This window comes from Saimiri boliviensis, chromosome 18, assembly GCF_048565385.1.
Source record: "Saimiri boliviensis isolate mSaiBol1 chromosome 18, mSaiBol1.pri, whole genome shotgun sequence".
Classification (NCBI taxonomy): domain Eukaryota; kingdom Metazoa; phylum Chordata; class Mammalia; order Primates; family Cebidae; genus Saimiri; species Saimiri boliviensis.
The window spans coordinates 38600136-38617022 of NC_133466.1; the positions used below are offsets into that span (position 1 = coordinate 38600136).

General features: G+C 35.4%; 1 protein-coding gene across 3 annotated transcripts in view; it reads left to right on the top strand.

Moving 5' to 3' along the window:
• The window catches only part of EPHA3 (EPH receptor A3), a 367515-nt gene that overhangs the window by 287212 nt on the left and 63416 nt on the right, over positions 1–16887 (top strand). For 2 of the 3 annotated variants that reach the window (XM_039480619.2, XM_074389164.1), the window contains exons 6-9: positions 971–1095; positions 4820–4982; positions 12556–12658; positions 13347–13414. In XM_039480619.2, the coding sequence (XP_039336553.2) occupies positions 971–1095; positions 4820–4982; positions 12556–12658; positions 13347–13414 (459 nt within the window). The remainder of the gene's footprint in view (positions 1–970; positions 1096–4819; positions 4983–12555; positions 12659–13346; positions 13415–16887) is intronic. The other variant, XM_074389163.1, reaches the window with a different exon arrangement.

The following is a 16887-nucleotide window of genomic DNA, read 5'->3' on the forward strand; positions in this document are numbered from 1 at the left end:
CACTGAACTGCAGTGAGACGTTTTGATTGGCTACTGAACCAAGATTCAGATTTGAAAGCAGAAGTACTTTGATAATAGTATGCATTTTTCTTTTTAATGGAAGGATTTGAAGAAGGAAATCAATTAAAATATATTTAATCTTCGGTTAGAAATGAATTTGACCCTATGATATCTGATCCAAACAGATGGCGTTTTTATTCATATTCCATACTTTCGATAATGCTTAGCAAAACGTAGCAAATGTAGAATCACCATCAAATAAGACATTTCAAAACACCTCTAGGTAATTGTAACACATATAGCAGCCATTTCCTTGATATGTTTCATTAAATTTTTTTACATTTTGTTTAAGAAATAAAAATGTAGAAAAGAAGAGTGTTGTTTCCTTTTTTTTTTGTATTCAAGAGATTTTTGTCAGAAGTCAAGACCTACTGTAATATGTCCTAAATCATATCTATTTTACAATACACTAAATATTATTATTACCTATGGATACCATGGGACTCCTTGTGCATAATGGATTTCATATGCACCTCTTGCAGAGCTACATATGAAAATGTTATCAATGAGCTGAAGAATCTGGCATTAATAACTTTGCAACATTATAACAAATAGGTAGTCATGATGTTTTGTTCTCTTTTCAATATATCAAATATATTTCATTGCTTACATTATAGTAGCAGATTGAAAACATCTGCTCATTTGCCACTAGTCTACCAGCAGTAGAGAATCCCAGCTCATTTTCCCTAGGCCTGCATGTACCAGGGCTATAATCCAGCTGTTGAGCCTGAATATGGGGCCAGATTAATACTCAAGAGCCTTGGAAGTGGAAATAGGGCTTTCCTGCCAAAAATTGGAACAATGAGAGACTCCATTTGCATGTTCTCTTCTCTCTCTGTTTTCACTCGCCACCCATTCCTACCTATTAACTTGCTTCCTTCCACCTTTCCCTCCCATCCTCTCTTTACAGCTCCATCACCTATCCTGACGATTAAGAAAGACCGGACATCCAGAAATAGCATCTCTTTGTCCTGGCAAGAACCTGAGCACCCTAATGGGATCATATTGGACTACGAGGTCAAGTACTATGAAAAGGTGGGGAAACAACGTTGCAGGATTGTGCCGTGTAGGAAAGAGGCTGTCCACTCATGAGCTGCGCTCTCTCAAAGAAACCAGTGTCATCGCTGGTAAATGGTAGAACACTGTATAGAATCGTGGCCATGTGACCCTTTTGATTATTTGTAGAGGAAGGTTTAAAAAGCATCTTGTTGATACCCCCTATTCTATAGCAATAAGCAACATCAAAGATTCCATTGCCAACTTAATCCAGGTAGTTAGGGCAATAGCCCTGACATTCATATCCTTTTACGTCAAGACCCCTGCAAGACCAACTACTTCATTGTGATTTCTTAGTCTATATGTGAGCTATTTTTTTAGTTCATTGCCTCAAGCATCATTTCCTGACCTTCACAGTCACATGCATTTCATTCAATACAGATAGAAACACTGTGCTAGTAATAAAAATATTGTATTATTTAACTGAAGATGAAAAGCTTTCTTGACTCTGTAAAAGGAAATTTAAAAGGGTCGGGGTGGATGGATAAATTTGCCTGACGTAAAGTTGTGGCTTGGTAATGCAATCGTTAAGAAAACAGGAACATGGTTATTTTTACCCTAAATTTAAAAATTATTAAAAAAAATAGGTATGTGGTTATTTTGCCCTGAATGGAGTGGGGAGTATTCCATAATTCTAAGTAACTCATTTTTTTTCTGCTTATAAATGATGGTAAAGTTTAAAGGCAAGATATGTTTAAACCTTAGAATCACAGCTAGTTTCACAGCCACTAAAGTGAACACTAGATATTTGTCTATCTGCTTCAGCTTATAAAGTGTGTGAAAATGAATTAAATGCAAATTGTACATTTATATAGCAGTTTCTATTTACAGAACATTTCTGTGGATGTTCCTTAAGTTTGAGCTGTATAATAACCTTATGAAAGTAGGAAAGTAAGTTCTTTTACAAATAAGACAACTAAAACTGACATTATATAAATTTCCCACAACCTCACGGCTAATAAATATTAGGACTCTGTTTTGAATTGTGGCAGCCATAAGTCCTGCTTTAGTATGTTTTTCCGTATAGCAGGTACTTTTTTCTGCATGAGAATAGATCGTTATCAGAATTATTGGCATAATAGCTGTGCAAAAATGCATAATGTAGAAACATTGTTTTACGTTATGTAGCTATTTCCTTGCTTGAAGTTAATGTATTTCTCAAGTATCATGTCATTTTTTTCAGTCTGTCTTACAGAGATAGGTATGTCTTTTTTGTTAAAAAAAAATTGCTGCCAAATAAACATCATTGTTTCAAAATGATAGTAGAAATAAGTTTTGTATTAGCTTTCAGTCCTCTACCGTGGTAAAAACAAATACTCACATGATTGTGATCTATTTTCAGAAGGGTGACAAGATAGAATGAGCAAAGATAAGAATTCATATTCATAAATGATGCCACAAAAATTTTAAAAAATCAATGATGTGCTTCAGTTTAAACTAGATTTCAGAACTGGGAGAAGAACACCTAACATTTAGATCTATGAGGCCGATCTCAAATTTTAATTGGATACATTCACACCTTTCACAAACATAAATGTTTGTGAAAGGTGTGAATGTATCCAATTAAAATTTGAAATTGTGTCTTATTTCAAACTCCTTCAACAAACGCAACAATCATCTTTTTTTTTTTTTTTTTTTTTTTTTTTTTTTTTTTTTTTTGAGATGGAGTTTTGCTTTTGTTGCCCAAGCTGGAATGCAATAGCACCACCTAGAATTACTGCAAACTCCACCTCCCATGTTCAAGCAATTCTCCTGCCTCAGCCTCCCAAATACAGGCATGTGCCATCAGGCCCAGCTAATTTTGTATTTTTAGTAGAGACAGCGTTTCACCATGGTCATGAACTCCTAACTCAGGTGATCCACCCACCTCGGCTTCTGAAAGTACTGGGATTACAGGTGTCAGCCATCATGCCTGGCCATTACTTTTAAACAATATTAACCAATGCAGGGAAAAAATGGCCGAACCTGTTGATTATTTCCTAAATATGTTTTGATACATACATCTCTGTCATATTATTTAAAGTACGTATTCATATAAACACTTATTTGCATGTTATATACCTAAATTTAAAAATTAATTCTAACCAGGCGCGGTGGCTCAAGCCTGTAATCCCAGCACTTTGGGAGGCCGAGGCTGGTGGATCACAAGGTCAAGAGATCGAGACCATCCTGGTCAACATGGTGAAACCCCGTCTCTACTAAAAATACAAAAAATTAGCTGGGCATGGTGGTGCATGCCTGTAATCCAAGCTACTCAGGAGGCTGAGGCAGGAGAATTGCCTGAACCCGGGAGGCGGAGGTTGCGGTGAGCCGAGATCGCGCCATTGCACTCCAGCCTGGGTAACAAGAGCGAAACTCCATCTCAAAAAAAAAAAAATAATAATAATAATAATTCTAAATGTTTACAGTAGGCTTGGTAATATTTAGAGAGTTTCTCTAGGGTTTAAGCCCCACAAAGCCTAACTTTCTTTGGTGTCAGTAATGCATGACATGTTTTCTGTACTAGTCAATCTACTTTTGGTTGGGGATCTACAGTGTTTCATATCAGCCACTCCAGTCCCTGCCGTACGTTCAGGCACATTGTACCATTGCTTGAGATTAGGTTCCCCATAGGAGCTCTGTGTATAAGAATATATGTCAGAAAAAAACACAATCCTGCATAAATTCAATTTTTGTAAACAAGGATTGACACAAAGAGACCACTATAATGTGCAGTGAATCTAACATACAATGTTAATCTCCTAGAGGAGATCCTTGTTGGGAAATATTTCTAGCCTTTGATCTGGAGATTTTTGTCTCTACCAAACCACAGTGACTTAAAGTAAATACAGTACAAATACGGTTATGCTAAAAATAGTTAATGTAGAACTACATATAAAACCTTTTTATGTTTAATATTTTAAGGTTAATAGAAAAATGTTCTACTTCAGAATCAATATAGCAATCCTAATAGGAGTACTCTAGAAATTCCATTGTATCTGTGTGGGTGCCATTTTTCCCAAACACTATTTAGGTTTAATTCAAAGAGATATTTTCTTCTTTGTAAGTTTATTATTGGAATTAGATTAAAGCTTTCTCTCAGCCTTGTCTTTGAAGAGAACATACTTTCTCTCACATATTTACTGGTTAGTTAGAATAAAGCCAAACTTTTCCTGCTTCACGTGCAGGGCAGATATCATAATACTGAAATTAGGAAATTCTGTAAATGTTTTTGTCTTTTAGAAATGCCTCTGTTGGGTCGGGCACGGTGACTCACGCCTGCAATCCCAGCACTTTGGGAGCCTAAGGCAGGTGGATCACCTGAGGTCAGGAGTTCAAGACCAGACTGGCCAACATGCGAAACCCTTTCTCTGCTAAAAATACAAAAACTAGCTGGGCATGATGGCGCATGCCTGTAGTCCCAGCTACTTGGGAGGCTGAGGCAGTAGAATCGCTTGAACCTGGGAGGCAGAGGTTTTGGTAAGCTGAGTTCGTACCACTGTACTCCAGCTTGGGCAACAGAGTGAGACTCCATCAGAAAAAAAAAAAAGCCTATGTTGCATTCAGAGAATAAAATAATTGAAATAATGGATATGACTTTTTAAATCCATCTTAAGACCTGTGGTAAAATACAAAAGAATCAGGTTTGAGTGGTTCACTGTTTACCATTTTAAAGCATTATGAAGATTTGATTTTAACATGACTTTTTTTTCTGACCTCAAAGCAGGAACAAGAGACAAGTTATACCATTCTAAGAGCAAGAGCCACAAATGTTACCATCAGTGGCCTCAAGCCTGACACAACATACGTATTCCAAATCCGAGCCCGAACAGCCGCTGGATATGGGACGAACAGCCGCAAGTTTGAGTTTGAAACCAGTCCAGATTGTATGTATCATTTCAGTGTAGTTTAGAGGAGAGGGTAGGGGTCTTGCAAAAGATGTCTGATCACTTATTCTCATTATCTCTAAGTCTTAACCAAATGTGATGCATTTAAGGTATATTGCTTGGGACATTCAGCAATTTGCAGAGCCCCGTGTCTATATACAGTATTTGTGTTTATGTGGGCGTACATTTTGTGTTTCTTTTTTTCTCTTGCACAAATCAAACATATTCTAATGCTTGAAATGCTTCTGGTTTTTTGTTAGCTGTAAATTGCTTTAGAGGAACATTATTTAATAACGTAACACACTTTCAGTGCCTGTCATTGCAGATATTCTAGGTTCATTGCATGATTCAGTGAACTACAAAAAAGAAACTCGCTGATCCATGAGAATCTTAATTTTGTTTTAATCCTTAACACATTCAATAGTATATCACATAGAGAATAAGGATTTTATAAAATGTGTTTTATCACTTTATTCACATTCACAAGTAATTTGGATAGCCGGTTCCTTTAACCCCAAATTTGGCTAAAATTGTCCTAAAACTGGTAAGCATTTTCCCAGTAAGTTTTCTTTTTTCAGATGAATTTTCTTAATACTTTAAAAAGCCCTTCGATAAAATATAATTTTCAAAAAGGTAAAATCATGTCTATGGCACTAATATAAAATGAATACAAGTTAATGATTTTATTTAACTTATTAATTAATCAGCAGATTAGTAAGAGATTAAAACCTGTTTTAAGAAAAACTTGAAGAACAGATACATAACTCTGTGTGTGTGTGTGTGTGTGTGTGTGTGTGTGTGTGTGCATATGTTTAAGCAGTCATAATATGTTAAAAATGTGCTAATATATTCCAAATTGGTTAATATCCAGTTGGGCTAATAAATGTAATGATCGAGGTCATCTTTCCTACAGGGCACAAACCAGTTGTATTTCTAGTAAATAAGTGTTATTTTAATTATTAAAGGAAAAATTATATATATATATATATATTTATATATCACTATTGGTTTTCTAAAACCTAAATTCACTGTTGTAAAATAGCCTAGAAAGATGAGCAAAGATTCATACCCTTTAGAAATAGATTATCCAGGAAGGGTCTGACAATGCTCAACATTCTGCTGAGAGAAGCATCATCATCTTCTGACCATTCCCATCTGCCCTTTTTCCCTGACATCTATAGTTCCCATCTTCTAGATAGTTTGTTTCTGACATAAAATCTCATTGTTATTGGTGTATTTTTGTGTCCAAATTTGATGACTAATAAAAACACTCAGGATTGACCTAAAAATATAAAATCATTCTAGTTATACAGCATTTACTCCATCAAGTTTACTCATGTTGGAGTACATATTTTATGGCATACTTTCTGTCAGACAATTAGAAATGCTGCTTACAATAAGGAGCTGTAAATTGCGCCAGGTATTGAGATGCTAATGTTTTTAGAAATCATCTGCTTTCAGCTGAACCATGACAATTCTACTCAAAGGAAAGCTGCCATCCTCAAATACGTAAATCTATTCTTAAAGATCTCTTGTCATTGTCACGATAAAATGAATATGGAGAAATCACTCTCAGAGGATATTAGAAACAATACATGAAATAGTATGAAAATTCAAGTGCCGGCAGGTTTAAAACAAATTAAAAATTGTAGATAACTCAACATAAAATATAAGGGTAACAACACTATTACTTCTAAGACTTTTTGCAAATGCTGATTGGTACAAAGAAAGTTTCTATCAGTTTCTATCTTTGAAATGATTACGGATTAAATTTTCTCAAAAAAAAATTTCTTTTTTTGAGACAGTCTTGCTCTGTCACCCAAGTTGGAGTACAATAGCAGGATCTCAGCTCACTGCAACCTCTGTCTCTCAGATTCAAGCAATTCTTCTGTCTCGACCTCCCGAGTAGCTGTGACTACAGCCGCACGCCACCAAGTCCAGCTATTTTTTTTCACTTCTTTCTTTCTTTTTTTTTTTTTTTTTTGGTATTTTTAGAACAAATGGGGTTTCGCCATATTGGTCAGGCTGGTCTCAAACTCCTGACCTCAGTGTGATCCACCTGCCTCGGCCTTCAAAAGTGCTGGATTTATATGAATATTTGAAATAACAGCAATAACAAAATCTATATTTGATTTATCAGGAGAGATCCGAAATAATAGAAGCAGTGTAAGCAAATTTTATTGTATCCGGTGGTGGAAATCAGGCACATTATGAGGCAAAGGCTCAGATCAATATTAGATAAACACTTTTTATTTGTATTTGGGAACATCCCTCTAATCTTACATGGTCTTAACAGTTAACCCTCTCTGATAAGTAAATTTGCAAAAACAATATATTTTAAAGTTCTAATCTAGTTCCATATTTATCACAGATATTGCTGTGGTAGCATTTATGCATAAACTTCTAATGCGGCTTTGGTGTCTGAGGTTTAAGAAATATCTCATTTGAAAATTGCAGGGTCTTGGTATTTTTGCCAAGTAAGTTTTTTATTAGAAATGCTTCCATTGATTGAGAGAGAGAAGAGGAAAAAGAATGAAAAAAATGAGCTTTTTTTCTCCTTCCTCATTTATTTAAAAACTATGAGTTACACATTTTAATTTATTAAGAAAACTTAGTTTACTTTTGCTATTTCACCATAATTTTTCCAGATTTTAAATATAAATGAGAAAAAAAATCCCTTTTGTCTTAGGAGGTAAAAGACAAACATTTTTTTGTCTATTACTTTTTTTAAATCAAAATGACACATTCTTAAATACTCTAAGTATTTAATAAGAGTCTTATTTTCCTACGTTGATTTATTAAAACATAGGCAAAAGAATTATGTTTGTATTCAACAGTTTCATTTTTTCTCATTTTAATTTAATTTTATTTAATTTATGTATTTATTTATTCTCTTTGAGACTGAGTCTTGTTGTCACCGAGGCCGGAGTGCATTGGTGCGATCTCGGCTCACTATAAGATCTGTCTCCCAGATTCAAGTGATTTTGTAGCTGGTATAACAGGCGTGTGCCACAACACCCAGCTAATTTTTTTATTTTCAGTAGAGATGGGGGTTTCACCATGTTGGTCAGGCTGATCTCGAACAACTGACATCAAGTAATTCAACTGCCTCGGCCTCCAAAAATATTGGAATTATAGTCATGAGCCACTGCAACCAACCCGTTTTAATTTTTCAATTATGTAAGAATTCTCATTCATGACATGTATGCATATTTCTTAGTAGAACACAAGGTATTTTGAGCTAGAATCTAGATAATACTGTCTGAACTTTATAGAGAAGAGATGGAGGCAGAGTAAACCACATATTTTTTTTCTAAGTGCTCTAAAATATCTTATTTTTGTATGTCAGTACTTTATATTTATTATCATCTTCATTTTATAGATGAAGAAACTGAGGCATAGAGAGGCCAAGGAAGTTTTCCAAAGTCACGCAGTTGGCAAGGGACACGTTGATTCCAGAATCCATGTTTCTGTGTGACAGTATATAAAGCAGGATGATAAACATTTCATTTGATTCTGTTCTGTAAGCCATTCAGATACTATTATTTCCTTGTATACATCACCTAAGATACAGAGCTTGTGTGTTTTTTTCTAAGTTTGCATATCTGGTCAGGGGAGCAGCAATCCTAGAATCACCAAGTTTCGAAGTGTTAAACCAGGGCAAGCATTGCACATGGAAAAAAAGAACTTAGAGAAATTTACAAGAAAAAAACAGCTCCATCAAAAAGAGGGCAAAGGATATGAACAGACACTTCTCAAAAGAAGGCATTGATGCAGCCAACAAACATGAAAAAAAAGAGCTCATCATCACTGGTTATTAGAGAAATGCAAATCAAAACCACATTGAGATACCCATAGAAAGCATGGAGTGTAACACAGAAGAGTGAAAGGGTTTTCCTAGCATGAAGGCAGCACCGCCGATGTGAGAAGTACAGACATTAAGTCGTGTTTGGAAAAGCAGGTAGTCCAACTGTTTGGAAACCCTCAGTTGGGACAGACTAAAGCTGCGGTGTGTGCTTTGTGCACAAGAAAACCAGAGATAAAGTGGGAGTTAAGAGCAAATAGGTTAGAGCAGAGGAGCATTATTAGAGTGAACTTGGCAAGTCCTTTCAAGTCTCCATGTCTTAGTTTTACTATCTGGAAATTGGGGAAGATCATGTGAATAACTCATGAGGTTTTACTGTTGATTAAATGCATTATTATTTGTAAAGTATTAAGATATTACCTCACATAGCCTCATACAGCAGGTACTCACTGCGTGTGTGCTGTAGTTAAACAAATAGTCCATAATTTGAACATCTGAAGAATTTCCAGAATAACAATCTATGGAATAAAGTTGAGTTTTAAAATCAGAGGACTTCGTTGGATATGACTATGAAGAAGGCAACCCCAGGGATAATTTAATTAGCACTCCCTATGCCTTACACCCTCATTATCTGTTGTTTTTGAAGAGTAAAAGTGTTGCAGTCTTACTTTCTTGGACCCTATTATTAGGAGATATAAAGGAAATCTGACAAAAGGAGAATTAAATCATTACATAGAGAAATTTCTGCATAAAAATTAGGCATTCATCATCTATAATTTTGTAGGTAAAAGAGTACTTTTGCAACATTTTCATCAGGGAAATAATATAAAAATTTGTAACATTTAATGAGCACTTAATATATGCTTGGCACTACTGTAAGTATTTTACTAGTATTAACTCATTTAATTCTCAAACAACAAAATTATGTCACACAGCAAATAGGTATAAATGCAGGAGTTCTGACGCAAAAGAATGAGCCCCAAATCATTCTTTTGAGAGAGAAAGCCAGCACTCTGTAGGATGGAGTAAAATGCAAATGACTGGAAACAGAGTGAACAGAATAAAACATCAAATTGAATTTCTAAGAAATGTAATAGCTATCAATTATGTTAAATTATTAGACACCTATGTAACGCATCACTATTATTCATTCACATTATTTACTAATTTTAGAAACAAAAATGATCTGATTTAGTTATGTGCTTTAGATAGTCTCTGAAAGTCATATATTTTTAGAGATAGAAAAAACCGTAGAGAAATCCTGGTTTAATTTTGTTTTCAACAGAAAAATAGAGAATTATTCTTTCTCCTATCATATTTTCCTTCCCAGTTTCACTGAGCTTTATTTTATAAGCTGGCTAATCAAAATAATCAGAAAATTCATACCTTACTACTTCCTAAAAATTATTACAGTATGCAAACTGAAAAGCATGAGTTTAAGTCATCACTATATGTTTACGGAGCATTTTTAAAATACTATTGGGTTAAGCTATTTCACAAACCATTCGCAGATCGATAGCCAATGGATAGGGATGCATCAGTCAGATGCTCTGGGAAGCAGGTACGGAGATGGAACTCTAAGAGCTTTATAGGAGAAGTACGTGTGAAGGATAAAAGGCAGATGGAGCTGAGCCAGGCAGGTAGAGCATGGACATCTGTCATCTGTGAAGAGAAGGAGGGAAAAAAGAATGGGTTGAGGAAGGGAAGCCCCAGACAGCAATGCAGCCCTCAGGTCTCAGTCAAGCAAATGGGGATCTTCAGAGTACAGATCGCCCACTTGAGCAGTGTTGTACTGGGGAGGGATGGTTAGGCTCCAGTAGTTCTTTGCCAGTACTGTTAAGTCACTGAGGGGAAGATAACCTGTGCTCGAAAGCTACAGTGGATCCTGAAGGTGCAGCAGCTGGAGGCTGTCTGCTCTCTGCACTCTCTGCAGCAGGAACATCTGAGCAAGCACTCCTGTGACTGCCATAGCAGTATAAACAATAGTTTGCTGGTGGTAAAGAATAAAGGGCTTGCAACAGTTCATATTATGAGTGTGCCATCCTGCCACACTCTGAGCACTTTTCTTCAGATGTAGTCACAGAAAACTCCTAATAGCCCATCTATCACGTTTCTTTTCTTGTGTTATTTAATGATCCCTAAGACCACATAGTTTAGAGAAAATATTCCAAACTTAGATTTGTTCATGCTGAAGATGCCATGTTGGTTCCTGGAGAGGTGATAGTATTCAGATAACTAAAGTCTGCTCTTCTTCTGAGTCCCGATGTGTTCATGTATTTAATCAGCGTTTATGGCAAGAACAGCATGTGCAAATCTGAGCCGTAAAAGAGGCTGTTCCAGGAAAATTGTGTGTGTTTTACAAAATCTAGAGATTAGGATGCTTAAGGAGTTGTAGAAGGCATGGCTGGAGATTTAAACATGAAACAGATCCTAAATAGTTTTTACATGCTCTGCTATAAAATTTGCATTTTATCCTGAAAGTGATGGACAACCAAAATTTTCCTATGCAAAAATTGTATGCATAGGAATGACATGGTGAAATTTCTGGTTTAAAAGGAATATTCTAAAAGGTAAAAGATGTGAAAAATATACAAATGGAGACCAAGTTTAGGAATTTCTAATTATAATCCAGAACATAAATGAAGACTTAAACTGGGATATTTAAGAGTATTTGGCAATTAGTTGGATGCAGAATGATTAGCAGACAGAGAAGAGAAGGTTATTTTACATTTATGGTCTAGATTCTTGATCCTCAAAATGTTGTGGTCTGGACTCAGCATCAGCAACACTGCCTGTGTGTTCATAAGAAATGTACAGTCTCATTCCTCACTCCGGGTTGACTGAATCAGAAACTGCTTTTCCAGAGATTCCTGAGTGGTTTGTGTGAACATTAAAGTTTGAGAAGCATTGTTCTGGGTCAAGAGTCAGTAAACTTTTTTTCTATAATAGGCCAGACATATTTCAGGCTTTATGTACATTCATTCTCTATTGCTGCTACTCAACCTGCCCATTCTAGCATCAAATCAGTCACAGACAATACACAAATTGATTGGTCGTGGTTATGTTCCAATAAAACTTTATTTATGGACAGCAAGATTTGAATTTCCTGATTTAGAATTTTCACATCATGAAATCCCATTCTTTTGACTTTTTACAACTGTTAAAAGGAACGTGAAACCATTCTAAACTCATGAGCTGTACAGAAACAGGGCACAGGCAAGATTTGGCCCCTGGGCCTTTTGGCCAACTGTCTAGGTGAATAAATGAGCTCAGGAGCCATTTATAGGGTAGGAAATAGAAGGACAGTTTGCTGGTAGTATGTGTTGAGGTCCATGTGTTATATCACTTTTCAAAGGAATACAGATATTGGAGGTAAAGTAAGCTTAATTAGAAAGCTTTCAAAAATTTTATGCTGAGAAATCTTCATCTCCCTAAGATTCTTCCATAACTTCTGGTTCATTCAACAAGTTTTTTGTCATTGAGGAGGGAGAAACTCAGTACAGCATATTTGGCACAGGAGACATTTAAATGATGTTTGATTGATGTCATTGAAACAGAGTATTCAATCTCATTAATTAGGTAGAAATTTCAAGCAAAATTATGGAAACTATGTTTTTAAACACTAAGAATATTTTCAACACCGTATCAGACATTAAGCCATATTTCAGGTAAAAGTAGGACAGAAATAATTTAATTAATCAGCGGTTCCATGGAGGTGTCAGTCATGACGATAATGCCTGTTCTTATTTTTTCTCTTCAACGTCACAGCTTTCTCCATCTCCGGTGAAAGTAGCCAAGTGGTCATGATCGCCATTTCAGCAGCAGTAGCAGTCATTCTTCTCACTGTTGTCGTCTATGTTTTGATTGGGAGGTGAGTTCACAGTCTGTTTTACTATTTTCTCTCATTATTGCTTTGTTTCCTGCCCCTGATTGCCATTAAAATTTGAAGAGTGTGCTCAATAAAATATTTTAACAAACCAGAAAGTCTTTCTCTTATTTTAGGTCCTCTCTCCTTCTTTTCTTTGTGTCTCCATCCTTAGTTTGGATTTTCTGCTCTACATTAAATTCCTGTCCCCACTCTTTAACACACACCCCTCCCTTTCTCTCTTCTGACCTTACTCCTACTTTTTACTTTCTTTCTCTAATTATCTTCTCGCTCTTCAAATAACCCCAGATTTCCTTGACACTTTCTCACCCAGAACGTGGGTAACACTGCACAGCACTAATCATTACTCATGGAGACTTTACCCTTCACTCCTTCTAACAGTAGTTGTTAAAAAATACTATAAACACATTCTAAGGCCATTATAAAAACTGAACTGGAGGGTCTGCACAGTGGGAAGCAACTCTCTGTATCTCCTCATTAGGCAGCTTTCCAGGGTCTCCAGAGAGAGGGGCTTTCTATAGGGGATTTAGAAAATATGAAGTTATTAAACTTTCACTAAAGCATTTAATTGTTTGAGGAAGATGCTTCATTTTTATGGTTTGCACGTTTTGAGCATAGATAACTATTTCAAGTATATTCCTCTTATGTGCTGCTTTCTTTGATTTACCTCCAGGTTCTGTGGCTATAACAAGTCAAAACATGGGGCAGATGAAAAAAGACTTCACTTTGGCAATGGGCATTGTAAGTTTCTTAACATGGCTTTTTATTTTGTTTCACCGTTTCAGTTTTAGCAGTTGCTGATTTACAATTGGTTAACTTCCGCTTGACAAAGAGACTTCAGAAGTAGTTTTATGGAAAAACCGAGTACATTAAATTTATTTTAGAAAAAGAAGGAAATTCATGGTTCTGCATTAAGTAATTTTTACATGTGTACATTTCAGCGTACTCAAGCTAAAATAAAGGGTAATCTGTGGTTTACTTTCAAATAACGCACATGATAGGTAGAAGAAACTGCAGTCAGCTCCGCGTGGCTGAAATGCAAAGCGTATCTTCAATTTCCTTATTACTAGTCCTCTGCTAAACTCTAAATGGGAGACTTTTCTCTTTCCTAACTGCCAAGTAAATATAAACAACCTCTGTTTATGTGAAGTGTCTTATTTCATTTTATCAACCAATCTAGAAAGAGTCTTTAAAATAAACTGTTTATTTTGCAGTTACATGATATCCAACTAGTAGTAAAGCCAGAACTTTCTCTTCACATTTTAATTTATCCTTTTAATTTTTTTTAAAATACACATTCAGAAAACAAAGTGTTTACAACTAACAAAAAGGTTTTTTTTTTGTTTTTTTGTTGTTGTTGTTGTTGCTGTTGTTTTTTCTGGTGAAACGAATCATTCCAGGTGTTTTGCTTTTCCAAACTATGGCTCAGCTTACTGTAGCAATTACTAATCAGCGGCTTAAATAGCATGTTCTCATGGAAATTAGTACAAGAATTATACTCATGCTCATGTGCTCTAAAATAATCTCAGTATAACTAATGTAGTCTTTTAAGCAATTCTTTCTTTAGTATTCACTATTTTCTTCTAAAAGTATTTGCGAATCAATATGATACTTTGTGTCAGTCATCAAATTATTGTCTAAAAATGATAGAGTTATAACTCATCTAAAAAACCTGACTACCTGTTGCTAACATGCAAGGAAGCATATAGTACAGTAGCTTGAAAAAACAATGCCTTTCAGAATATAAATTGATATCAGATGAAAGCAGGATAAGAGTTTGCAGAAGCATTGTTTTGTTCATCTCATTACAAGGTCTATATAAAATAATTCACGCAAAAAAAGCCAAGGTACTGCATTCCTAAAATCAATATCACCTCAGTCCAGATTAATTAGGTGACCAGCTCAGAATTCTAAAAACAATGCCAGAACAAGCTGCAGGATACTTGTCTTTCTTTTTCTCAATGGGCCCACAAAACACTTGTGTTACAATTTCTATACATAAATTAGAGCAGTGGAATTCTTGTGGATTAAGTCACCCCTAGTTTGACTTGGACAGTTGTTGTAAACATCATCTTTAGACCAACACTGTACTAATTTTAAGTTTTTATGGAAACTGTAAGTCTTATGGATTTGTAGTTTTGGTAGATTTCTGTGTGCCAATTACTAAACAGGTTCCTGTAACGTCCCAGTCTGTTTTGCTATTGTTTTTATGGTGGATTTTGTTGAACGTTTAATTTTTTTTCAAATGCACAGTATCCTTATGGCAAAACAAAAAAGAAATGCATTTCATCCTGGCTGCAAAGGCATAAAGTAACTTATATGCATATCATAAACTTTCTGCCTCTTAAAACTACAGCTGGTTTATTTCAAACCATTTATTTGGTATTACTTTAAAAAGCTCTAGCTATGAACTGTTCCCTCCAGCCTTGTTACAAATCCTATAATATTGCTTCAAAAGGAAAGAAATGTGTTTCACCTCCTAAGATCTTGTCCCCTTACCCTTTCTGGCTGGGCCTTTTTACTTCTTTGCTATCCTTAGGGCAACTCATGCTGGTAAAATGGAAATGTAAATTATTGTGTTTGCACAGAATGAGCTGTAAAGTTGTGCAGCTTAACACGTGTGCATGTGTTTATTATCTGGTTTTCATGACAGAGCCCAGCTACTCTGTATGTTGCCCTTAATTATTGGTGTGAAGGGATTATGTGCCTTGCAGCCTGAATCACCTGATTCCTGAAATCTCTGGGGTCAGCATTTAAAATTGACAGCCAATGCTTCCACAGTGAACACACTATTTTACTTGAGGGTATATATGTTTATGTTTGATATTTTTTCCCCAAATGTCTTATGGATGGAAAAGAAATTCACCTTATTTTAATTAATAGCAATAAATAAGACTGATTTTATTTGGGATTGATTATTTACGTTTCAGATTATTTAGTAATATTAGTATTACACATAAGTATTAATCATACATATATTCTCTACAGGCTAACTGGTCCTGAAGGGTCCATCTAAATCACAGTTTCAAGGCTTTTTAAGGCCAATGCTTATTTAAAATATGTGAGACATTGTTCCTAACAACTCATTTTATAATCTTCATAAATTCTGATGCCAGGAAATCTCCCCTAAATTAATTTTATTAACTTCAGCAAGGAAAAGCAGTTGTAATTATGTACAAAACAGCTTCATTTTACCTTACATTTAAAGTCTCATTTTATTTCCTTGGAAAGGATGGCTAGATTTCTTTACCTTATTGTTACAAAGTAAGGGCAAATAAAAACTGGAAAATCACACATTATAGGGCCAATCTGATACAAGTTTTCATATTAAAATGTAACTAGATTGACTAAATGAAAAGATTCCAACAAGACTTTATTTCCTAACATATTTTAATAATGGTTACTTACTTTTACAGTTTTTATTACTACACATCTAGAAAAGTATGATAGTTTTCCTTAATCTTAAAGAAGTTTCTTCTTTCAAAAGTAAAGGGTTTTAGTACCAATAATGTTTGGAGTCATTTTAATGTAATAATAAAGCACAGATCACTATATTCAAGGATGGCTCTCCCATCTGTGTTTATAGGAAGGAATTATGCTTTTATGGAAGAAGCATGTGAGCTGATCTGTGAGCTCCGAAGAAATGGACATTTCTGAGCTTAAATTCTACGATTAGAAAACCTCAATGATATTAATAATCATAAATACATGTTCTTAACCATGAAAACACTAATTAGGGCAATGAGCTCTGTCAGTATTGAGTGGGAACTGTGTAGCAATCTCTCAAGCCAGGCATTTGATGGTCATGGATTTTTTTCTCAGAGCCCTAGTATGTCTTTTTTGCCTAGATATTCAAGATGAGAAACTCTAAAAGGGAAGTTCTCTCTTCAGAAGGTTTGAAGAGACCCTCAAGAGTTTGTCCAAAGCAAGGGACAAAACTTGCATTTGCCCATTTCTGTGGATATTGACTTCCTAGATAGTGGTGTCCTTTCACATCATCCACACCCCGCTTCAAGCTGCATAGCAGCTGCTCTTTTGTTATGGCTGTATCAGCACCAGGCAGAAGTGGGAGTCGTGCTGGGTTTTCGTCCGCATTCTCTCTGTGCCCTCTCACTGCTATCCTTGTTTCCAAGTCATCCAAATATTAGCTGAGGAAAATAGAGTTTTTACCTAACCTCTTTCTCAGCCACAGTTTCTTCTGCAACCAATTCGTT